The 26752-nt window shown below is 31.7% G+C and overlaps 2 protein-coding genes across 2 annotated transcripts; both read left to right on the forward strand.

The window, feature by feature from the left end:
* The first annotated feature begins 995 nt into the window (after positions 1-995).
* Positions 996-8100, forward strand: LOC134689571 (E3 ubiquitin-protein ligase TRIM71-like). Its single transcript, XM_063549543.1, has 5 exons — positions 996-1803; positions 2330-2395; positions 2932-2961; positions 5240-5266; positions 6320-8100. The coding sequence occupies exons 1-5, from the start codon at positions 1037-1039 to the stop codon at positions 6345-6347; spliced, it is 918 nt and encodes a 305-aa protein (XP_063405613.1). The 5' UTR covers positions 996-1036; the 3' UTR covers positions 6348-8100.
* A 10241-nt stretch (positions 8101-18341) lies between these two features.
* Positions 18342-19112, forward strand: LOC134689793 (E3 ubiquitin-protein ligase TRIM71-like). Its single transcript, XM_063549762.1, has one exon. The coding sequence runs from the start codon at positions 18342-18344 to the stop codon at positions 19110-19112; it is 771 nt and encodes a 256-aa protein (XP_063405832.1).
* The last annotated feature ends 7640 nt before the right edge of the window (positions 19113-26752 follow it).

Here is a 26752-nt window from a genome sequence, read left to right on the forward strand (position 1 = left end):
AGAGGAAAATTATTGTACTAACGGTTCTTTCAATATATGTATGGACACGTGATATTAATTGTAGTATCACGTGAATGGTCATTTTGGCGGGTTAATTTCCCTATCAGACCATTCTCTCGCCAACTTCGAACTGGTCAAGTTCATATTTAATGTTGGTTCATTAATGTTTAATTTTTCTTGTGTTTTGTATTATATATTGGTATTTTTGTTTGCTATTACACATTTTGATGGTATTTTGTTTATGTAAACATAAGCTAACTTTCAGTATTGTCCAAGTACAACTCTCGAGACGATCTTCCGAGCATAAGGGTTTGGACAAAGGTTTCCATATCGACTAAGGTTACTTGGTTGTTGGTTTTTCCTGGCCGGCGGGTTCGTTTATGACGGAGTCAATGTTTTCATTTGGTATTGAAAGCATTGTTTATATATATGTATATAGATATTATTTGCATAAATATTATGTTTGTTATGATAGATTATAATAAAATCCGGTGTCCTTCTAGTCTTGTGGGCGATCGGCAATTATAAATTGTGTTTGATATATTTATTGTTATATATAAGTATAGTGTGTACTTTCATAGATTTGTCAAATCAATGCACTACTGTTTAGCTTTAAACATATATCTTTTTAATAATAATATCTTGACTTATTAATTGATCTTTTAGTGAACATTATGCAAATGCCTAAACATGACATATAGTGTTATTGAGTACAATGTTTAAATTTAAATACATTGTTTTGTAAATAACAGGTGATATCCTGTATATTACACACTACCACTATTCAAACGGTTGATACATGTATATTAGAATACTCATATTAGAACGCGTTCAAAGAATAAAATATATGTTATCATTATGGATTTATTTTAACTTTAGGTTCACTTCAACATCAAATAAAAAATAATGTTTAAACTGTTAAAATACAATCTCGTCAATCATTTACCTATATTAGTTATCGTCCTTGATTTAAATTTAGAAAATGTTGTCATGTGGTATAATCACCTATTCAGCTGTGATTTTGATTGAGTTCAAAATGGCTCAAGCTGCGTCCAAAACATGTGAAGTTTGCCTAAGTGCCCCTGGATCACAATACTGCATAGACTGTGAGGAATACTATTGTGGAAATTGTAAGTTGCTACACAATAGACTGAAGTTATCGAGAAACCACCAGTTTCAAAAGGCTTCCGACCTTATCCCGGAAGGTAAATCTAAATGTTATGAACACAAAGAAGAAATAACCTTAATTTGTAACACATGTAATGCACAGATTTGCACACGATGTGTGACAGGAAAACACAATGGGCATATATTCTCCCAGATTGTCGATGTTATCGCTCAACTAGAAGGAGAAAGCGAAACAAAAATTCGTGCCAAGACAAATGAAGCAAATCAAAGCATAAAAAAGATTGAAGAAAGCTTGAAGTCGTTTGATAATTCTGTCGAGTCTGTTATTAAAGCCATCACTGACGAAGGCAGAATGATTAAACGTATGGTTGATAAAGCCGTAGCTCAGATGATTACCTTAGTGAAAGAACAATCCAAGAAGGAGAAAGAGAAACTGATGATTATGTTATCTGATGCTAAATCCGTACTTGATGACGGACAGGCCTTAGACAGAAAGAGAACAGAACTAAAGAAGATCCGTCAGGATGGAAGTTTGGTACAAAAGATCAATAACATGAAAGAAGAAATAAACAAACTCAAAATCTCTTCTCTTCCAGAGTTTCCCAATATATCCTTTAGTCGGAAATCTGTAGCTGAAGATGACATCAGGCAACTGATAGGGACATATACTATTAGGTAAGTATAAAAATATGCGTTGTCTTGATACAGTTTTCTCCATTAACTTTGCAAAACCATAAGATATAGAATAATATTATTTTTAAAGTTAATATATTGCAACAAATGATTGTCAAATATACATACATGTACCACGTATCAAGATATAACATGAATAAAACATAAAAAAAGACCTGTTACTTTTCAAAAGTACTCCAACATGTTATATTTATTTAAGCTTATAAGCATAACGTATCTTGATACGACATATTTTGAAAATGTAATATTTTTTATTTCAATTTTATTTGGTATCCATAATGTTATTTGCATTGATAAATGACAAAAAAACGTTCTGTAAATATTTGTGTTGATATTGACTATATTAACATTGATCCGTGATACTGAATATTTGACATGTTATAATAAAACAGTATTTATATAGTAATTCTACTTGAAATCAGAGAAAGTCAAGATTCCACATAAGGCAAACATTATGATTAATCAAACAATATTAAAACATATAATAAAGAAATACCCTTTTTTACAGCAATTGTTCACCAATCTTAGAAAAAGTGGAGTGCCATGGCAAATTATACGGATGTACTAAATGTGGGTAAGTTCTTAGAATCAACTCGTCTTTTCGATTATTATTTCTACACATACAAACTTACAAATATAGCTAGTTGTTCAAATTACAACTGATTGAAATATAAGATACATGTAGTTAAAATACATTATAAACATTGTACAATTATGTATATGTTATATATACTAGTAACTGTCGTCATTACATTCCTTATTTCGAGATAGTATCGGTCTGGTACCGTTTTAAAGTTAATACGATAATTAGTATAAATAGTTATCAAAGGTTCCAGGATTAAGTACGCCAGACGCATGTTTTATCTACATTAGACTCATAAGTGACGCTCATATCAAAATAGTTATAAACCAAACAAATACAAAGTTGAAGAGCATTGAGGATCCAAAAATTCCAAAAAGTTGTGCCAATGAAGACAGAAGTAAATAAAATGTAAACAAATATGATCATCAGACACAGAGTAGTATACAAATTTACAATTTCCCCCTTGAATATGTTATACCGTTCATGTGTCAGTCAAATGCAATTAATTGTATTTATTATCATTTCAGGGATGAGCAAATTATACAATTGCACTCTCTGTAAGTTTTCATATTTCTAGTTGCATATGATAATATAAAGGTTGTTCCATTTTTCTTTAAACAAAATGCGAAACAGTTGTGTCTTTTTTGTTCGAGCTGTTCTTATGCCTGTGCATCTTAAAATGTTTTGTGTCGTTATAACGTTATGTATTTGTTGACTGCTTAAGACAATTAGAAAGGGAAAAACATTAATTGCAGTGTATCTTCCCTTATTATAGGTAATGCGACACATGTTATTAGCCGGTTGTAGAATTTCCTAAATACACTAAAATCATCCATTTATAAACCACAAGAAATGTTCAGCATTTGCACATACTAAATTTCAATTTGACTTGCATTTAATCCTTTTTTGTTTTGAAACCGTCTACTTATTAATCATCGTCCCTGCCTACAAGCAAAATGAACTGAAAATTTACCCCGTATTTGAAGCAAAACAGATGTGTTTGTCAAGCATATAGCAGATAAAAATACATGCTGTTTGTTTCAGTCGTCGAGTTACACAAGGTGATTGGTTTATGAAAACCACTATTTTTATATTGTCTAACGTTATTTGTTGATTATTTTGTTGCTGTTAACGGCACATATGTTGCTATTCCAACCGTCAATTCAACACAATACAAATGATTGCCTTATCAAAACATGATATTTGTTTTATTGCATATACAAATTGACTGGAGTTTATTTAGAAATTTCGGGATCTTTATATCAAACCGGAATAACCTGTTCTATATAGCTTTAATGCCAAAAATTAAATACTTATGTTGCAATTCATTACATTACATTGCTCATAATCATAAAATTCATCAATGATTGGGAACAATCTAATGTAACAATTTGTTTTTCAGGTAGTAAGTAACAAGTTCAAGTTTGATTCAGAGATGTATTTATAATTTAAACGGCAATGCCATACACGGAATATATGTAAAATAAAAAATCTAGTTTCACCTTATTACAATTATTGATATTTTTAATTGGCTGTTGACCACAATCATAACGAACAGATAAATTACACAATATTTGATGCACTAAACCCGTCTTGTCAAGCATACATAAGAGCAAGAACTATAATGTCTAAAGTTTATGACTCAATATGGTTTTTTCCTACATGACACATTCATTTTGCTGTTATTTCAACCCTCAAGGCAACACAAATAATTGATTTTTCTTAACCTTAACATTTACTTCTCGAAACTTATTCCGGAACATGTTCTTTTTTTATTTCATTTATTCGGTAACTGCATACTATCGGTTTGAACTTTATATGGTGAAGAAATTGGAACCTCGTCAAATCATTGTAGCATGCATGATATATGTAACGGTCTGCTACAGTCTGTTCAAGCTAGAACTTATTTTTACTAATTTCAACAAATTACTGTATACCAGCAGCAAACAACACTTTGAAACTCAAATAAAGAACACAGATGTCGTGTTTCGTAATAAGTTGGTTTTTGAAAATTCAAAATGGTCAATGAACTATAATTCAATTTGAAATAATAGCTAATTTTTTTACACAACTTCAACAATTGATAAACTATTAAACAAAGATTAAATGCTTTCATATTTTAAATAAAAACAAGAACGCATACACTTTAAACTTAACGGATGTTCATTAAATGCTCAATTACGTGCATCAACAATGTAACATATTTTACTATTCCTGATACATGCTATGTAATAATTCTGCTAGAGTATACATAGTCATTTACAGTGCGTAATCAAATGTTAAAAGTTCATGCCAAGCGAATATTCTAAACGATACTAAGAGTTAACTTTACTGTTGATCGGTTGATTTTATGACAAATATCTTATGTTGTTTTATATCTTTTTCTATAATTTTATTTTCTTATCATTTAAAAAAAACAGTGTTCATGTTTGAGAGCCATACATGTGATACTAAAGTTTGTAAGGCAATTATATTTTGCCATGTAAATGATGCGCATTGTTCTTTCCTTTCCTCCGATAGACTGCACGACTGAACACATCACCTGGATCGTATAACATACAGTGAACTATACAGATAGCTTATCGTTGAACCAACACAGGCTTTGAGCATCTGCAATCGCTTTTAGTCGAATACAAATCTACAAAATGATAGATGGGCAATTAAAGTTACTATGTGGTCTAAAATATTTCAGATTGTGTTTTTTTTTACAATATATATTGTTTCAATTTTTGCACATCATACCACTGTCCTAGTCAGAATCCTTATATTTAAATAAACATTCATTTAGCTAGATCACACTTGTTTTGAATGTGTCTTATTACTTTTTATTTTCAGCAATTACGAATGCTTCATGTGCGGAGGGTAAGTGATTTAATATTGAAAGTATTTGTTTGGAACCACTTATTGTTATATAATTGAGGTGTAATTTTTCGTTTGTTAAAAGACAACAAAAACATTTTCTTCATTATGTTGCCTTGATAATTGAAATGTGAAACACGATTTAATTCATATAATGTACAGTATATAGTTACCGTAAACTAATCATCGCTTGACAGGTTTTTCGTTGCTGTCGGTATCAATATATCTTTTAGATTTGTCGCAGAGCTAATGCAAACAAATCATAGTTATGTATGACAAGTAAACATAAATAGATGCACTCATTCAAAACAAGTAACACAAGTATGTTCAGTCTGTAGAATTATATTCAGTTATTCATCCCTACTGTCCTACATTTTTTAAAATCTTGTATATTGACCTTGTATAATATAACTTTTTATCAGACAGTTTTTGACGTCCGTCCACTAAAGTCATTGGAGATGTACTGACAGACAACATACATAATTTATCTTTTAGATTAATTCGCTTAAAACTAATGTTATAAAAGGCTTCTTACATTCAATATAATTTTGTTGTCGATGCTTAGAAAACTTATGACTATATGTTTGTTGCATTAAATAGCCTGATGATGTTTTTTTTCATTTTTTTGAAGACTTTCATCTTATTTTGTACGTTTTTTGCGAGAAAATTCACAAAGTGGTCAGAAAAACTTGAAGCATGTTATGAAGTACATCTTTCACCAAACGATCGTTTATTGCTACAGATAGATAGATCGATAGTTTATTTCATAAAACGTTGCAAGTATAAACAGTAAAAAATGCAGAAAAGTTAAAAACATTCGCACAAGTTATGAAATGTTATAACATAAAACGAACAAAGAAAGTAAAATAAATAAAAGAAGATAAAAATACACACAGTTAGAGTAAATTCACATGTTTAGATATGCTAAAACTATGCTTGGAAAGAAGGACTTATATTTGTATTGCAGAGAATTGTAATATCAATTACATACTAATTAAGAATAAAATATATCCAGCATAATGCCATTTCTAAAACGAATATATTTATGTATTACAGAGAGATGCTCTATTATGAAGACGTTTAGCGGAGTATATGCAACATTACAATATATTTCCAAAATATAATCAACACTATTACAATGATGTTTGAAGTAACTGATGTGGAAATTATAATTCCATTGACAACAAACCATAGTTCAGTAAATATAACCTTGAAACTGATGTTGCTGTTTTAACATTAAGGGACCGTTCAATATTTACCAGATGGATTGACCAGTGCATTCTTCATATTTTTCATAAAAAAAATGTATGCCCATCCTTATAAATTCTGACAAAAAGTCCTTGCCCTTTTAAAAAAATCTATAAAAAAAGTCCTTGCCCCTCTAAAACTTTAGGACAACCAAAAATAATTTCGGTTCTTTTTTTATTTTAAATGTTTTATTTTTTTTTGTCTTGAAATCAAAGAATGGATTTTTGTGTTAATACAAAATTTAAAATGTGCTAGTTAATTCCTATATGCATATATTTATGTGTGTATCAGAACCATACATGTTATTGTTTTTTAAAACCAGTATGAATATAAATGTTGAAGGCCGTACCTTAACCTGTAATGGTTTACTTTATAAATTGTTATTTGGATGGAGAGTTGTCTCATTTGTACTCACACCACATCTCGCTATATCTTTGTACAGATTTGATTTTTTATATGCAGTTTAAATATGACTATCTGGATTTAGCCTTCACTAAAACTTTTAGATTTTTTTAAACCTTTTTATTAAATCTGTAAGAATGACAACAATACACCAAATTACCAATCAACTTGACATTCTGTAAGATCAATATGTATATGAAAAAGCTGTAAAATTTTATGAAAATGCAATTTGATTTGAAAAAATTATGAAAACATCAAAGGATGACTATCTTGAATTAGCCAAAACTGAAAATTTTAGCATTTTTTAAAACCTTTTTATTGAATCTGTAAGAATAACAGCAATACACCAAACTACCAGTCAACTTGACATTCTGTAAGATCAATATGTATATGAAATAGCTGTAGAGTTTTATGAAAATTCATGTTGATTTGAAAAAGTTATAAACAAATTTAAAGATGATTATCTGGATTTAGCCTTAACTGAAATTTTAGCTTTTTTTTTTTACCGATTTATAGAATTCATAAAAATGACAGCAATACATCAAAGTACCAAACAAACTGGCATTCTGTAAGATCAATATATAATTGAGATAGCTATTGAGTATTGTGAAAATCGAAGTTGATTTGAAAAAGTTTAATTTTTTTTTTAAGGTGACTGTCTGAATTTAGCCTAAAATGAAAATTTGAGCTTTTTTTCCTACACTACCTATCAATCAAATTCTTAAATTTAACAGCAACACACAAAACTATTAAACAACTTGGTATTCTATAAGGTAAACATATTTTAAAAGATAGTCCGGGCAGAAAATTCTAGTTTTTTTAATCCTTTATTAAATCCTTAAAATTAACAGAAATGAACCAAGCTACCAGTATGTTTTGAGTGCCAGCAAAAGAAATTTCATACACACCGATAAAATTGATAGCAAAATGTTCCTATAAAATATGTTCTGGCCCATCCACTAAATATTTTTAAAAAAGTTCTCGCCCATCCAAATTCTTACACAAACAAGTGCTTGTTCCGCCCCATTTTCCACCGGCCCATCCATCTGATAAATATTGAACGGTCCCTAAACATTGAATGAGATGCTACATGTATAGACATGATAGATAATATTTTATTTACAGTACTTTGGGTAACAAGTATGTTTATAATTGATGTAGATATTGAATACAAACATAATGATTTGTTTTTTATTTTAAAATAACTGAAATCGAAATATTCCACGTAAAACAAACAGCTATTACATATTTATTCTGACTTTCTATTAAATAAAACAATCGTTGTTTCAAATTTCGTCAAGAAAATAATATTTTTTTTTCAAATTTGGAAACATACTATTTGAATACTGCAAGACTGATGTTATACATAGAGCTTGCTAAAAATAGTCCAGTTGTTTATTTGATAACGAATTTGAAATCATGTTAATCGTTCGTACAATTGCTTTTAGATATATCTTGTATTGGGGTGAAACATTTCATGACTATTGAATTGTTTGCTAATTAAAGTTGCATGCGTACTTCAAATTGGCTATTAATTATCTTGTTTTTCAAATGCTACAGAAAGAAAAATAGTTAACAATTCTGATTAAGTAATGGAATGTCAAATTGATTGAACAAAGAAAAAGAAAGTCCCTTATCAAAGGCAACATTAAAAGCTCAAACACATCAAACAAATGAACAACAACTGTCATATTCCTGTCTTTGTACAGGCATTTTCTTAAGTCAAAAATGATGGATTAAACCTGGTTCCTAACATAGCGTAACATTTCACCTGTATGACACGAGCATCGACTTCCATTATATTGATAACGATGTGTGAACAAATAAAATAAAAGAGTACTAGGTTAAAATGAAACAACAAAGGAAACAGCAGTAAAATATTGAGTTATAATCTTAATAACTATACAAAAAAACAAATATGTAACAAAGAAGCACAAAATGACACACACGAGTACTCAAATTTACCATAGTACAATGAAACAATGAGATGATGTATATGCCTTGAGCCACGTCATATATGTATCAAAGAAACATACAGAGGCATATAAACAAAGCCCCCATTAGCATAAAGAAATACACGATCGATTGCAAAAATGTTTTACACTATCACTTTTAGGTACAATGTACGTATCCAGCTCATATTGATGTATTTAGTCTAACAAGTTTCATATGCATAAGGAAGATATAAGAGTCAACATTTTCATTTGTTTGATACTTCTACTGGTACTAAACGGACACACTGACAACACAAAGGAGTTCGAGTTTTTCGGTATTGACCTTCTTTTTGTGAGTGCCTTTACCTTGTGTTGCATCATACGGCGTGTATAATTCACAATTTGTACAACTCTTTGGAATGTTGTTTTACGTAGCCGTCATGAACACACTATCCTAGCATTAGCACACAGTTTACAGGAATACAAGTATCATGCATGTTTGGACCTGATAACAAGGTCTAAGGTAGCACTCCACAGTTAGATGTGTAGTTTCGCCTTTTGGCCCCTGTGAATTTTTCAAATATGAGAGTTAGTGTGCAATAAAATTAATTTTTGGATAGCTAAGTATTAAAATAGCCTTTGTATTGGGTTTATATGAACATCAAGGTTATGTAATGTATGTAATATAGGCTGTTTTCTGTATGACAGTCCGTATTTGCATGTCCCTACCATACATTGGTCTGGCAATTATTGTAATGTTTTTTTCTAACTTTTTATCGCACGAACTTTGTGATTGGATTTTACGAGAAAATGAGACGAAAGACACCCATTTTTTATTGGACCATTAGGAAGATTTAGGAAAACAGTTTCCAAAAAGGTATCACTCAAGGGCATTGAAATTCTAGTTTGATCCAAATTTTGGGGGCAAATGTGACATGTTCACCCCCCTTTTTGCAATATTTTTTGGGAAATAAATACAGAATGTTGCCATGGATACACATACAAGGAATTAATTTTCACCCTTTTAACTTTTGAAAATCAAATCTATGGAAGATACTGATTACATACATATGCACATGTACAACACAAACAGTTAGGTTAATGTATTAGAAATCCAGGAATAGGAGATGATAAAACATTTTGTGGCTCATTTTTGATTTTATTTTCTAACTGTGGAGTGCTACCTAAAGTCGTTATGTATATGTATACTATTAAACGAAAAGACCTCATTTTGGGTGTCGCTTCTCTTCTTTCCACAATTAATTGATCAACACGCCTCTGTGTCCAATAAGTACAGTACATAGTGCCATTTGTCATCCGTTCATTTGATTATTCAGATTGTGTTATTTTTGGAGAAAAACGAGAAAAAAGGCATCCGGATATTGTCCCGTCATTGGACGAAATTTTAAGTCAGATTAGACTTCCAGGTTGCGTTCTTCTGTATACTTTGAACATACATATACAAAGAATAAAGTGTATTGTCAGAATTCTATCTGCTATCATTTTCAAGTTTACTATCAACGGCAGTCACATACTTTATTAAATAGAGAGGGTCTGTATTCTATATCTATGACCACTATCGATCGATTAGTAAACTTAGAATTAAAAGTAAATACACTATATTTATATAGTAACGAATGTTCATAATATACAGATAAGCGCTAAAAATATTCATGTGAACTTTTGATACATTTTCTGAAATTCTCCAGTCATTAAATCTTTTACAAAATTCATTGATTACAAAAAAAAAGAAGATGTGGTATAATTGCCATGTTGAGTCAAATCTCCACAAGAGACCAATATAACACAGATATTAACAATTATAGGTTACCGTACGACCTTCAACAACGAGCAAAGCCGATACCGCCTACTCAGCTTTAAAAGTCCCCGAAATGACAATGTAAAACAATTCAAACCAGAAAACTAGCAGCCTTATTTATGTACAAAAAACAAATATGTACCACATAAACAAACAACAACTACTGAATTACAGGCTCCTTACTTGAATGTTCATAACATACTAAATGTATGTTCATATTGGAATTGACTGAAAACCAAAAAATGGAAAATGGAAATAAAGGAGGATGGATAAAAAAAAACATTTTCTTGTCCCCAATAACCTATGACTCGTGATACTTTTGCTGAAATTCTCCAGTCATTCAATATTTTACAAAATTCTTCCAACACCACTTTAAATACTTTAAACTACGCTCTGAGTGCCCGCGATTTCGCGGGTGTGTTCTAGTGTTGTTTTAAAATACAGTGTTTACTATATAATAAGACAATATTACACTGTTTATATTTTGATTATCCTCATTATAATGTACTAAGCTGAACTTAAACATTACAAAAGGATATACTTATTCTTGCAATTGAAATAATTCTTTTTATTTCATTTGTGGTATTCAGATTGATGACAATTTGTAAAAACTCAAACAGTCCTTTCAATTTTGCTAATTTCTATGATTTTTATAATGAAGACTGAAGGCTTTGATGCATAATACATAAACAGTCAATGTTAACTAGACGTTTGCATCCAACACTGAAGCATTCAGTCATAATTACATGCATGTAGAAATAAGGAGGAATGATGTTTCTGATTTGTTTATTTTCCAGAGCGACATTATGCATTCAACAAATGTATCCACACAAGTTGTCATCATAACATAACGGTGTTGCTTTATTTAGCAGTGGTTTAATCTTTATATTAATTTGTGATGAACCTGCTGTTTCAATTGTTTGTACAATGTACATGATGTAGGATCTCAATAGGTTCGCTATATATTATATCAAAACTTTCAATTTCTATAGCAATATTTCAACAGCGGCTGCATACAGAGGATATTTCTTTTAAATCATAGTTTATTTCTAAATGTGTTTGTTTATATATTGAGGATGATGAAAATTAATTATAATGATAAATACATATACCTTTTTAAACATGCCCGACAATTAAGATTCGCATTTTCATATGCTAGCTGACAAGAGAGCATAACCACTATAAAGAAACACTTGTCTTTCTACGAGTAAACAAATACCTGCTCTTGCTCGTGAATTCATCATGCTTGGTGGAGAAGCCGAAAAATACAGTCTTAAAGTCATTAGATCAGGGGTCCAACATAATAATTGAATTTGTATTCGAGGCTGGTCTGCTACCAGCCAATCCCATATACAAGTATATAATTATGAATATAAAATGTTTTTTGTCAGTCGTGTAACACCTTCACTGGTGATCCTATCACGTTCTGATTAACATTTTGAGTTCTTTTTTTCCTGAAATTACGACACAATCTATATAAATTAATATCAACGGAAATTAAATATTATAACACATTAAAAATCAAAAAGAAGAATCTATCTGATAACGACAAACAAAATCAATACACATATCAAATAATAGGTTCATTAAATTTTGCAATTATATCTGAAAATCAACGTCATTATCAAAACCATGAAAAACAACTCCAATGAATCGTCTGATAGGTACGTATATATACGTGGTCTTATGACAGTGAAGTTTATGCGGGAATCTCAATAATCACGTGATATATAAAAATCATGATTTCTTTTGTTTTTCATCATCTTAAAAATATTTCATATTGACTAAATTTATTATGAATGGGTTTCATAGTTTAGGAATACTTAGTTAAAACTTGAGTAACGCATTTAACAAAATGTTTTGGTTACCAATAACCGGTCCCGTTACGTGCGTACGTCGAGTTAGTTACGTATGTCATTTTATTGGAAATCTCTATCATAACCTGACCTAATCACAAAAGGAACACGAACCTAGTGACTTGACAGTCACAGTATAAATATAACAGTTATAAGAGTTGAACAAATCATGTTGAAATAAACATGTTATCAATTAAAAATACTCAGTCAAAAGAAGATGACTAAGTGGACAGAGCCTGATAATTTCTTTGGAGTTCAGCTGTCCTAATGTTCTACAACTCATTCACAACATTATTCCCAACATTATGTTTCATCCAGTAGTTGTCAACTCCAGACATATATGATCTATACAATTGTTTGTAAAAGGTTGTTCTTTACCATGTATGATAGATGTTGATCTTGTTAAAATACCATGGTAACCTTTGATTGAAAAACACGGTGGGTATGGTTGTCCTGCGAGAGAACGTTCTGTTCTGGTGATTCGGTCATGACGGGTGCTGGCGATCAATGAAATAATGTAAACAAAGACGACAATGATGATTTTTGACGTTTTCACTCATAAAAATGGAAGAAAATAGTTGAGATTTTTCAATTTTGTTTCTTATGGGTTCATATGTAAACCATTAAAAGATGACCCTCTAAACTGTTTCAGTAAGCGTAACACAAAAATGCTCATTTCCAGAAAAACTAGAACTGAAAAAATAAAACTAAAATGCTCATAGAGTCCGCTTTATATACCGCAATCCACACGACAAAACTATTTTGAAAAAAAACATTGCAATTTAATAAAATTTTGCATTTTCTCAATTTATTCATGTCCTAATACTGTGCTGGTGGGTCCTGTCATTGTGCTGGTTGGTCCTGATACGTTGCTGGTGATTTTGGATAAAAAGTTGGTCACATTTGAAACAAATATGACAAAATCAATAAAATTGGGCAGATAATTGTTGTCAATAGGATCTTTGACTCCTATTTTAGCTCTTGTGCATCCAGTCGGCTGTTTAATATGTGTTTTCAAATGATCGTAACTTGTATTACATAATTACATAAAAGGGCAACATCTTTCGTCCAATATCAGATAACAATATATAGTATCTAAAATAAGAATATTTTATATTAAGATATTAAATGCTCCTTACATTGATGCTTCAACAATGATCAAAGCCCATGCCACATAGACATGTTTGTTAGCTCTCCGGATACCCCTCCCCACTTCCCCCAAACCAACCCTCCTCATTTCCTCCTTCATTGTTACAGTGGTGTACCAACACAAAAATTTATCACATAAAATTAATACAAAGACACACATTATTGAACAACGAATGCTCGCAGGTACGGAAAGCTAGTTCAAATTCGCATTTTCAACTTATAGATAAAGCATGTTCTCACATATATAAAAATTCCAATCGTGTCGATTACAAAAGTCTCAAAACTTAAATTCACATTTTTGATGTTTGATGAAGCAGAACTTTAAAAGTGTGCAGTGAATCTTGTGCTCACAACAGTTACTGTCATAATTATGTTAACAGAAGACTTATAAAGGAATTAATAAGGTACCACGCAATATTTTACAGTTCAATTTAATGATATTGAATGGAAGGAAATGGTTTGGAAGTTCACATAGGACAAAAAAAATTGATAGTATTTTTGGCGAAATACTTAAACGCTTCTTTGCATTATATAGTACAGCTCTTCTATATAAAAGCATGCAAAAAAACCCACTTTGATTGACTTGCTTGCTATGTTTGCTTGGATGTTTTCAAACAATAGGAAGGCGGAGTTTCAATACATACTTGGATTTGATTGGCCAAATACAAACTGACAGGAATTGAAGTTAATGTTTATTGTCCAAACAAATTTTAGTATATAGTAAACAGACTACTTACCTGTCGTTTACAAACATCAAAACAATCATAGCAAGCAATTTGATCAACGGATATCTTTGCATATATTTATAGAAGAGCTGGAAATTCTAAAAATAAATTCTTGTTGTCGTAGATGGTTAGATCTTCACAAAAATCTCAATAACTTTGTTGGAACGAATAAAGTTTTTAAATCAAATTTTTGTGGACTTTTTAGCTTCCACCCTGACGAGGCATGTTAGCTGTTCGTATGCTGTTGCACCTGACGCACAAAAACTTTCACATTTCCATCTTCTTTTCTGAAATATTTTCCCCAGTTCATACTTGAGAGGATTGTTATCCTAGTAAAAGGTGTAACCAATGAATCCTAGTAAAAGGTGTAACCAATAAATTGAACATAAGCAACATTCCAGCTGCACCTGCATACGGGGTATATATCTCCCAATTGATACGATATTCCCGTGCTTGCATTTCCTATCATGATTTTCTTGATAGAGGGTTACTGCTCACAAGGAAGCTATTAAACCAAGAGTCCCAAATGGTGAAGTTGAAATCATCCCTTCGGAAATTTTACGGATGCCATCACGAGTTGGTTGACCGTTGTGGAATAACCGTTTCACAAATGATATCGGATATGTTCCTTACGTCGTTACTACAATCCCCTTCCCTTTCATGAATTTGACCTACCGAATTAGACTTTTTACCGGATTTGTAATCACATAAGCAACACGACTGGTGCCGCATGTGGAACAGGATCTGCTTATCCTTCCGGAGCACCTGAGATCACCCCTAGTTTTTGGTGGGGTTCGTGTTGTTTATTTTTTAGTTTTCTATGTTGTGTCATGTGTACTATTGTTTTTCTGTTACTCTTTTATCATTTTTAGCCTTGGTGTTGTCAGTTTCTTTTAGATTTACGAGTTTGACTGTCCCTTTGGTATCTTTGTATCCTTCTTTTAAAAATTCCTCAATACGATATATACGTGTAATTCAGTATATGTGTCAATTTGTTCGAAAAAAGTCGAAAAGAAGAGAGTTTTTTTAATGTCATGATAATCTGTCGCTTTCTAGATCTATGCTTAGCATTTATTTCAGATGACATGGACTCCTCACCCTGGTGACCCTGCTGCCTTTCATAACTTTATCAGTATACATATATTAATAGATAAACAAAAGACTGCATCTGGTATTTTTGTATTTAAAATGATTCGTTTTAACGAGAATATGTGTGGTGAATGGAAACTGTAAGGGTCAAAAACTTTAAGTGCTTTTAAATGTTGCTGGACCCAATTTCGTTATCTGATCTGATTTTTTTGAAATGTGCAAGGTAGATAATCATTGGCCTTTTGCCCTTTTTTACTTGGTAAGTTTTGCCCTAATTGCTTGAACTTTTGCAATATTAAAGCCGATTTCAATGAGTGTGTAGACAAAGGGAATATCTTTGGTTATCTTGCTTGCTGAACAGAAAAGTCATTTGGTAACATTTGGTCAAGTAATTTCAGAAAAGATCTTTTGGTCACGACGTCCGTACAGCTTGACCGCTGGTCTCCAACTGACTATTCGCATAGAAACGATATAAAATGTATTACATAATCTTACTTAATCATAACTACATGTAATAATGAAATTTGTCACGTAATGCTATAAACGAATGATACTATTAAAAACATATATATGATACAAGAAATGGACAATGCTAGGATTAAGATGGATTAACTTCTTAACGTGTAGACTAACAATTTGGAGAACAATAGTCGCTTGCTTTTAGATAAAGTTTGAATTGTTACGAAATTAAACAAAGGGGAATAAATTAAATAAGATAACAGTTAATTTTAAAAAAACTTTAAAAAAACTAGGGGTATTTTTTCTCTCTCATAATAACAGTAAACAGATTCACAACAATGTCAATTTCAAGAAAGCAGACAACAGTTAATTAGTCAATAACAGTAAAGCATCAACGATCTAGAATACATGACACTTTTAACTAAAATATAAAGGCACAGAACCAGGACATAGGAGCACAGAACCAGGACCGTTTTTCTTATCACCAGCACAGCGTCAGGACAATTCCATTTAACGAACTTGCACGACTTTTGCAATATAATATTGTTGTGATATACTTTGCATGGTACTTATGGCGCATCAGAGAAAAATTAAGCAACAAAACAGTCGTTTTATTGCCGTTCTGATACAATGTAAACAAACCAACCAGCACAGAATTAGGACCCACCAGCACCTGACAGCACCAAATCACCAGCACAGAACGTTCTCTCGCAGGACAACCATACCCACCGTGAAATAGGTACTTACATTGTTGACATTCTTTTGTCACACCGTCATCACGATCAAATAAAACAGTTAAAGATAGGCAATCATTGGAGCGAGGTAAACAGTGTATTAGGTATCATCGAGGTATATTGAACTATTCTCAATTATTTGACTTGAAATGCATTTCTACCAGTATTCTATAATCTTTACCAGTATCAACGATCATATTTCGAGGTAAAGATCTGATGAGATTTGCCAGATTAACATAATATAATTTAACACGCACAGTATTTGTTCATATAACATATGTATATTCTTTCATTACCTTATCGACAAAGAAGACTTTCATTTTTCATGTTACTTTATCACAAATAAAGTCGACCTATTGCTTTTAGTTAAGGTCTAAGAAATAGCCCAAAACCATAGACATGATGTCCGGGTCAATTTAGACGGCAATTTAGACATTTACACAAACTATATACATGGTTTTATTAATTGTATTGTATAAAGGAAGTTCTGATTTTGCAAATCGTTTTGATCTTCCCCGTCGCTAAAAAACTGATGTGTCCTCAGTGTATGTTTATATGTCGTCCGTTATCTTGATATTTAAATGCAGGGAAGAAAAATGATATCAGTATATATCTAATGACCACTTGCGCCTGAGCTGCTTAATGTAATGAGAACAAACCGACACCGTGTGTACATAAGATAGTAGTCTGTCCATGTTTATTATCATACTATATATAGAGAAGGAAATTGTATAATACGGTACCTCCATTAAAACAAATTTTCTGAACGACAACGGTTGTACAAACCATGTGTTATTTTAGCCATTGAAACATCACATACATTCTTATACGGATGACCCCTCCTTGTTTCATTAATGATTCTTCTTCCAAAGTACCTTGTTTTACAATAAATTTGTTAAGTGATTCGATATACGTTTTGTTCATCATGTCATGTTTCACTGTTTCTTTTTAGAAAAATGTGTATGTGAAAAATCAGTTTAATTATTTAAAACAACACATAATTAATCAAAGATACATACAAGTATATCTTATAGTATATCACATTTGAAGTATAAACATGTTAACTTTTAAAGAGTACTTTTTTAAAGCTATGATTTTTGTTCATGAAGTAAGATTGTTTTAATATACGTTTGATATATCGTCTAATTTGTTTGTTAAATCATCCGTTATGTTAACGCATTCAATCATCTTTTTATGTAAACTATACACATGCTAAACAATATAGATAATTTTATTGAGGACAATGAGAACACTGTTTACATAAACATAGATATAGGAAGATATGATGTGAGTGCCAATGAGACAACTCTCCATCAAAATGAATATTTATAAAAGTAAACCATTATCATGATTATAGATCATACATAGTTTGTCAAATAACAGGTGTTATCATGTATAATGCACACTACGACTATATAAACGGATAATATATTGGTGTAATTATATTACACGTTCAGGTATACAATGTCCGTTATCATTATACACGTATATATTTTAAATTAAAGATCAAATCAGCATTAAATAACAAAAGAATGTTTGCATTGTTCAAATACAACATCGTCAATCATTTAAATATACCAACTATCGACCTTAATTTACATTTATAATTTTATGTCACGTGATTCAATCACGTGTTATACCTGTGTTTTTGATGGAGTCGGTAATGGCTCAAGTTGCGTCTATAACATGTGAAGTTTGCGTGAGTGCCCCTGGATCACAATACTGCATAGACTGTGAAGAATACTATTGTGAAAATTGTAAGTTGCTACATAATAGACAGAAGTTATCGAGAAACCACCAGTTTCAAAAAGCGTCCGACCTGATCCCGGAAGGGAAATCTAAATGTAGTGAACACAAAGAAGAATTAACGTTATTGTGCAATGCATGCAATATACCAGCATGTACCAGTTGTGTGACAGGAAATCACAAAGGGCATACATTTTCCAAATGGATCGATGCAATCACGAAAATACAAGTGGAAAATGAAAAGAAAATTCGTGCCAAGATAAATGAGGCAAATCAAAATATTATAAAGATTGAGAATAGCGTGAAGTCGTTTGATAATTCCGTTGAATCTGTTATAAAGGCCATCAACAATGAAGGAAACATGATGAAGCGCATGGTTGATGAATCCGTAGCTAACATGATTGCCTTGGTAAAAGAACAAACCAAGAGGGAGAAGGACAAGCTGATGAATATGTTGTTTGATGCTAAATCTGTACTTGCTGCTGGGCAGAACGTTGATAAGAGAAGAACAGGTTTAGATAAAACGAGGCAGGATGGAACAATGGTAAAACAGCTGCAAAATCTGAAAAGAGAAATTAACAAGCTACGTATTAAGCCCCTTCTGGAGTTTCCAAATATATCCTTCAGTCCCAAATATCTAGTTGAAGATAATATGAGGCAACTTTTAGGTACATATACTCTAAGGTAAATAGAAACTCTAAAATATCGAGAAAAAAGTATGTGTATGGTAGAAGTGTACAATAACTGACAAAAACACACCACCCGTCAATAGTTAGGCTTCAGTTAGACCGGATCTTTTCCCAACGACCTTCAATCAACACACACTCTATAATATGACAATAAGTTCAAATGATGAAATAGCAAATGCTGACGCAGACACTGTTTTCATATTAACGCAGAGCTGAAAGATACGAAATAACTCCATCCACAAAAAAAAAAGAGAACACAATCAAATCAGCTAGATTGCTGTCATTCCTGATGAATATGACCCTGTTGTATAAGACGATAATACTTGAAAGTAGCATTTGCTTCACATAAAAGGTGCATAATCTGGCTACGCTAATTACTGACTACAGGTATAATAAACATTCGGTTTCCAACAATTTCAGGGCTGTTGGTATAGTAATTTGAACAAGTTAGAATGGACAAAGTAGTTAAGAATAAAATCAAAATCATATTAGTCACTATTGTTTTATATAAACTGTATATTTTCTAAGTGCAAAAGTAGCTTTTTAAGGTCAACTGTTGGAAAGTAAAGTTTCAAAAAACAGTTTTCAAAACATTTATTATTAAATGTTTGTAGGTGAAAATAGTTGAAAATAATATTAAGATTTGCATTCAATTGGTTATAAATTATATTGTTTTCTTTTTTTCGAAAAAAGAATATAAACTTAAGAAGAATATTGTGAAAGGTGATAAAATAGGGGAAGTAATTACTGAACTGTTTGTTTCAACCATTTTCGAAATACACCAGTTATTTGTGACCTTAAGGTAAGGTTATTGGTGTTATCTTCATCAAGTTCCATGTTTTCATGTGTTGTGTCTGGAACCATGCACTTAATTTTTCACTTATTTGGACAGTTTAGACAGCTAGCTGAACTTTTGTTTATGCAAGCATTTCCAATTTGACTGTATTTACAAGCGTAAAATGTCAAGATATTCGCCATAAAAACAGCAGGACACCCGAGAGACGTAAAAACGATGTATTGACATGAAGGCGTACAATGTCAATATTAAACATATTCTCAATCATGTCAATATAAATCGCGATAATTGTTTTAGTAATATTTACAACGAAGATAAAAAAAGTATTTTATATCATCTTTTTTTCAGCAATTGTTCACCGGTCTTAGAAAAAAAGGACCAACCAACGTGTGACGTATACAGATGTTCTGAGTGCGGGTGAGTTTTTATAATCAACTCGTCATTTCCATTATTATTCAAAATGAAAGGGAGATAGAACACAATACATTATTCAGTTTCATGTAATCTGTAAACACAGAAAAAAGTTAGAAAACTGATTTGAAGTATGCACTATTTGCATATCAGTCTTATCTGTTATACAAAAAAAAAAAGAGGAAGAAACGAACAACCTACATTGAAGTACATTTTATGGTATATCCTTCCGTCTAACTTGCTCTCTTTATCTTATATTAAATCTATATTTGATTTTAATAAATCGATATTTTCTATTACTTTTCTATAACATTGGATATGAACAAAGGATGAATTCTTATTAAATCCTAAAATATAGGATTGTTAAAATAGGAATGAAAACTTAATTTCCGAAAAAAGAAAAAAAACAATAGCTTTCAACTTATTCAATTCCTATCTAAATTGAATTAAACTATTGAGAACGTTCAACTCGATGTTTCATGTACATAAAAAATAACAAAAATAAGAAAAAGTATTTTTAAAGTCTATCAGGATCTGAAAATACTTAAACTTTTAAAATACTTATTCTTAAAAATATTCTACATTACTTGTTACACGAAATTCAGTATCGGCGTTTTCGTAATTGTTTATATCGGTTTAATATAAAGATTCTTCGACAAAAATGATAATTCTGAATTATTAAGACAAAAAGTTGAAGAAACGCCTCGTACTGAGCTAATAAATTTTTTTGATATAACTGTTAATTAATTAATTATCATTGTGGGCATGAAAAGATGCAGCAATTGGTAGTTTAGTGATGATATATGGTCCAAGATATATGTTTCAAAAACCAAATAAAGTAAGAAAAATATGAAACTATAACCACCTGCACAGTAGACATTGTTCTTAGATCCCTACTAAGTGTATTTTTTGTTGTTGGAATTTACAAGTATCCGGCAACGTCCACTCTGTGTAGTATTTGTATTTGTATCAATCTGATGAGCTAAGCATTTTTCAACTAATTGCATAGCTCGTTCTTCAATTTTACTGTTATACTACTGTTCCAAGTTTGGGGCCCAGTTAACATGTTTAAACCCGCCATATTCGGTATGTATGTGCTTATGGCAAGCCAAGAGTCTGTATTTCGGGGGTTTTCGTTTGATTTTGTGTTTCACATTTTTTTTTATCTCACCTTCTTTTTAAAATTAAAATTTTACTTTACACGATACTATGATAACGTCTCTCTGATTCTTAGTTGCATATCGTTCATGGTTTGGCGATAATTGACGTAATTTTGACGTTTTCTCTCCGCTATATGTAAACGGTACTTTCTACAAAAACGACGTATAATAACAAATATTTGACCTTAAAGTGTTAATGTTTACTATAGTTGAAAGTGTGCCATACAAAATAAAAAAATAATAATGTCGAAATATTTGTAAGTTAGACGATTAAAAGGGAGAGAAAACAACGCAATAAAGAGAGTAAAAGGTAGACGTCTTTGTCACATCAACGGTGACAATAGTCTCCTGTTTGTTAACGCCCCACAACCCGTGTTAAGATCGTAAATCACTATCGTACATGTTTAATACAACCACAAGCAAAGTTAAAGAGGATACATGAATCACATTTTAAGTATGTCCGTCCGTCAGTCTCCATTTTTTTGTGGCCCATGTCGAATTAAATCAGGTAACTTATACATGTAAACAGATTTATACTACAATCAGCTATGTTACTATACAGATAAAGCTATACGTATAAACGTAAGCTTTATACGTCAATGATCTCTACTGACCTATAGGCCGCGCCTACTTACCGGAACTACTTTCTTCCAACAATGTCACGTCACTTTCATGGGCATTGTGTCAACAATCGTTAAATTGTCGATAAACTGTCGGTGTTAAATAATGGAAATAATAAATAACAGATTCGATAGTTTTGTTTTCTTACACCAATTATATTTTTGTTTTTATAATTTTTGACAATTTCAATGCATTCTTGAAAAGCCAACATATTCAAATGCCATAAACCCTCCCCCCAAACTTCGGCTGCTAAATTTCCAGAAAATGTCAGACGAAGTCGCAAAATCCAATCTCCTGTGGTCTCCTATGAATTTATTACAAGATGAACAAGATGTTAATCCAGATATTGATGGAGATCTGGAAAATGTCCTGATCCAAATATATATGTTGGCTGATCAAGGAAGTACTGAAGTATGTCCTGAATATTCCCTTGCAACAAACACCTCTGAAACTACAAACACATGTATTGCAACGGTTCCAACTGTTCCAACTATTCCAGACACAACACATGAAAACATGGAACTTGATGAAGATAAACAGTTTGATGAAGAATTTTTACATCTTGATGACACTGGTGTACAAAACTTTCTAGATAAACAGCAAAACAAAAACACTGCAAAGAAATCCATTTATGATCTAGCATTGGTTACCAGGTTTCTTAAAAAGAAAAAGGAAACAAGAGAAATACAAACTATGCCAGTTGTTGAGCTTGACTCGCTTCTTTCTGATGTTGTTCTAACTGTAAGAAAACAAAGATGGCCAAGAGTATGAACCGTCCACTATAAGTAGTGTAGAGAGAAAACTGAGGCGCCACAACTATTGCCACTCTATCATGGGAGATGACAATGATGAGAATTTCCACCTTACCAGAGAAACATTGAAGGCAAAGCAAAAACTATTGAAACAAAAAGGCAAGGGCAACAAACCTAAAAGGGCCCAGCCATTAACAGATGAGGAGATTACCATGCTGTTTGACAAGAATGTTCTTGGTGACATTTCTCCAAAAGCCCTCCTCAACACAGTATGGCTGAACAATTGTGTTCAATTTGGACTGAGAGGCGTCTCAGAACATTAGTCACTTCGGTATGTTTTGATATGAAATAAAATTTAAAGTTATTGTTAAATGCAATAAAAATAGATATCAGAAAATTGTAAAAAACTAACATAAAAACCAACAATAAAGTGATATGACATACATAAATCACACACCTTTATCTCCTAAATCTTGTCCAGTTGTTTCATAAGCAATCATATAACATCACATTGGTTTTTTTTAAACATGCATAAAAAAATCAAAGGAATAAATCACATTTTATTTCTATAAAATATTCAGAAACCAAAAGGATAATTTTTACTGCACATTTTCTCTAGTAGAAACCACATGGATAATTTTTACGGCACATTTGCTCTAGAAACCACAAGGATAATTTTTACTGCACATTTTTTCTAGTAGAAACCACATGGATCACTTTTATTGCACATTAGCTCCAGTAGAAACCACAATAATCATTTTTAATGCACATTTGCTCTAGCATGTCTAGAATGTAATTCAATTTTAAAACTTAAGGTGAATAAACAATGTATACATTGTACAAATAATGCATCTGTGTATATTGTTGATTGATTGATGGTGTATAAGGCCACTTTCCGCCCGCACAGTTATGCATGTTTTGTGGTAAACAGTTACGTGTAACATATTTAGTGTACAAACTGCATCTGGTTGTCGCTTTTAATACACTGAATAATACATTTGTACATGCATAATAAATCCACTAGATGAATAAACTTAATACCAACTCATTCTTTACTTTAATCTCCATGTATGTTTGTATCACATCTTCATCTGTTATAAACTACTGCCAGTGAAATTTTGCATCATACATGTAGTATAAAAAGTTTTTGTCACAGCTTGGAGTTTTTAATTCTATAAGTATTTCTAGCAGAATACTTGAGATCACTTGCAAATATGTATCAAATTCAGACATGAATACATGTTACAACTCCTTAGAACTTTAGTGAATGGTATATGTGTAGTGTTCAAAGTCTTGCAGCTAGCCGAACAGAATCTGAAAGTAAAAAATAAATACAAAATTTAAATGAGACTAGCCACTTAATTAAGATGATAGGAGTATAATTCATAATAAAAAAAATTAAAATACACAACAAACATGACATAAAGTGTACGATTAAATAAGAAATTTTGTTTTCTCGTTAAAATAGGACATTTTGGCCAGTAATGTATTTTCTATACATTGTAGAAGGCTTTAATTTTAGATACATTTTATCAATCTACAAACAAAATTAGTCCAAATAATTACGACGCCTGGGATGGCTTTATAAAATTTTTCCTTTGACGCCTTCCTATCGATGTTAGGCGTCAAAAAATATATAATAGCCTTTCAAGATGTCATAATTATTTGGACTACAGCAAAGTAAAAACTAATTGTCTGATATCATGACATTGTTAACTCTGATTGACCTAGTCCACTTGTGGAACTGTTCATTCATAAACTATTACATTTTCAAATTGTAAAAAATATGATAACACTGTTGTTGTTTTTTCAGTTGGGGAGATGTTACTTTAAACACAGCATCTGATGGCACAAAATACCTAGAATTGAATGAAAGACAAACCAAAACTCGTACAGGAGCAAATGTCGCAGATGTTAGAGAAGTGTCACCAAAAATATATGGAACAAATGAGGATCATGATCCAATTATGTATTATGAAATATATAAATCCAAGAGGCCACACAATTTCTGTGATGCAGAGGACCCATTTTACTTGGCACCGCGCACCATTTCATTGGCCGACACACGCTCCGAAATATGGTTTCTTCGCCAGAAAATAGGAGAGAGAAAAATGGGTGCAATAGTTAAATCCATGAAGATTGAAGGCGGGCTAGATGTAAAAAAGCGTTTAACAAACCAAAGTGCCCGAAAGTATCTTGTTCAGAAGCTTAGATCAAATAAAATTCCTGACACGGACATTATGCAAATTTCGGGTCACAAAAATGTGAATTCCAAAAACAGTTACAGTTCAATTGCAGAAAACAAACAGAGAACAATTTCACATTTGTTAATTAATACAAGCAGCGAGGAATCTTTAACTTGTCACACTTCCACCGGGCCAAACGTACCGTGCACATCAGCTTCAACAGTCCTCCCATCTTTGTCTCAGCCTGTCAACCAACATAACAACCTTGTTATGATGGCACCTTCTATTAGCTCTCAAACCAACATGTCGAGCCGTATAAATTCCATATTTTATGGCGCTACTCTCCACATCAACTCCCTCAATGTTTACATGTACACACCGCCTCAACAGTTATGGCCGCGCGCCATATTTCGTTGGATCACAACGTGTTGTAACCTTTGTCAAACTTTTGTAAATTTAAACTTTTTATGTCTTCAAACTGTTAATTTACATATTATATCTATTACATGTCCCTCTGTAATTAATCTTGTTCATTTTCTATTTCAATTTCCTAAAAATATCAATGTCTTATCGCCTGGACGTTTTAAATTACTACGCTATAAAGGGAAATACCCATAAATTGTACCCAAAAGAGGGAAATTCTCAAAACTTTTTCTTCTCTTTAACAATAAATATGTTACGAAATTTATTTTTTATATTTTTTTATCGATTTCAGTATACAAACAATATACGTATTGTGTCTTGAAATATGCATTTTTATTTGTATTCGGCACACGGTAGAAACTCGCATTTCCCCCAGTTTCTTAGCCTCATACAAATAAATTTCATATCTCAAGACACTATACGTATATTGTTTAAATACAGTTCATCCAAAAACCAATGATTGCAAATATAAAATGCATTGCTTTGAACCATAACATTGATGTTATACACACTTAGTTCAGAGATGTATTATGGGATGGCACGTTGTTCGTCATCAATGAAATCAGTTCATTTTGACATTGGCATTGACATTGAGCCATCAAGTTTCCAAACATTGTTTGATTCGTGCTTGTCTGGTTTGTGTCCGGTCTATATCTTTTGAACCGTTGATCCTGGGTTTTCCAAACTGAATATGAATATACATCATATAATAGGGGATGGTCATAAACTAAAATCAGGTCACTGTGATATTGATCCAATCATAATGAAATCCTGCTGCGACATATATAACTAAGGTTTACCAAATTTCAGATACAGAAGTCGGTTTCACAAAAAACTTAAGACAAGATTAATCGTAAGTAAACGGAACTATTCATGACTCACGACCAGTTTATTCGTAAGATTCGTTGTGAAACGGACCCCAAATACAAAATAAGAATGCGGTGATTTACAAACAAAAGTTATGTCCCACAGTGTGCTTTTTTTTTACATTTGGGATTATATAATTTACAAACCCTTGAATATCTTAACGTAATTTTTTTTTTATTACGACTGCATTTATTTTCACTCACATTTGTGCAGTGAAAAGGTTTGCAGTTGAAAATGCAAGCATTGATGTCTTACCAGTATTCAAAACTTAGATATATATATACAGATATTCATCAACTAAAAGGTGAAGGTGGAATTTGCGGGTAAACCCATATATAGTTTTTTTTTGTCATTCTGGAGGAGTTTCTGTGAATAATCTATTTCTATAAAAGAAAAGAAATGTATCTGATTTATCGCTGTTAC

The sequence above is a fragment of the Mytilus trossulus genome, chromosome 11 (assembly GCF_036588685.1).
Source record: "Mytilus trossulus isolate FHL-02 chromosome 11, PNRI_Mtr1.1.1.hap1, whole genome shotgun sequence".
In the NCBI taxonomy this organism is placed as follows: domain Eukaryota; kingdom Metazoa; phylum Mollusca; class Bivalvia; order Mytilida; family Mytilidae; genus Mytilus; species Mytilus trossulus.

Excerpts from the sequence above, each read along its gene's own strand:
- LOC134689793 (XM_063549762.1), top strand. The coding sequence starts at position 18,342 with ATGGCTCAAGTTGCGTCTATAACATGTGAAGTTTGCGTGAGTGCCCCT.
- LOC134689571 (XM_063549543.1), top strand. The coding sequence starts at position 1,037 with ATGGCTCAAGCTGCGTCCAAAACATGTGAAGTTTGCCTAAGTGCCCCT. Across the intron at positions 1,804-2,329 it reads ATAGGGACATATACTATTAG|CAATTGTTCACCAATCTTAG; the intron begins GTAAGTATAAAA and ends CCTTTTTTACAG. Across the intron at positions 2,962-5,239 it reads ATTATACAATTGCACTCTCT|CAATTACGAATGCTTCATGT; the intron begins GTAAGTTTTCAT and ends TTTTATTTTCAG.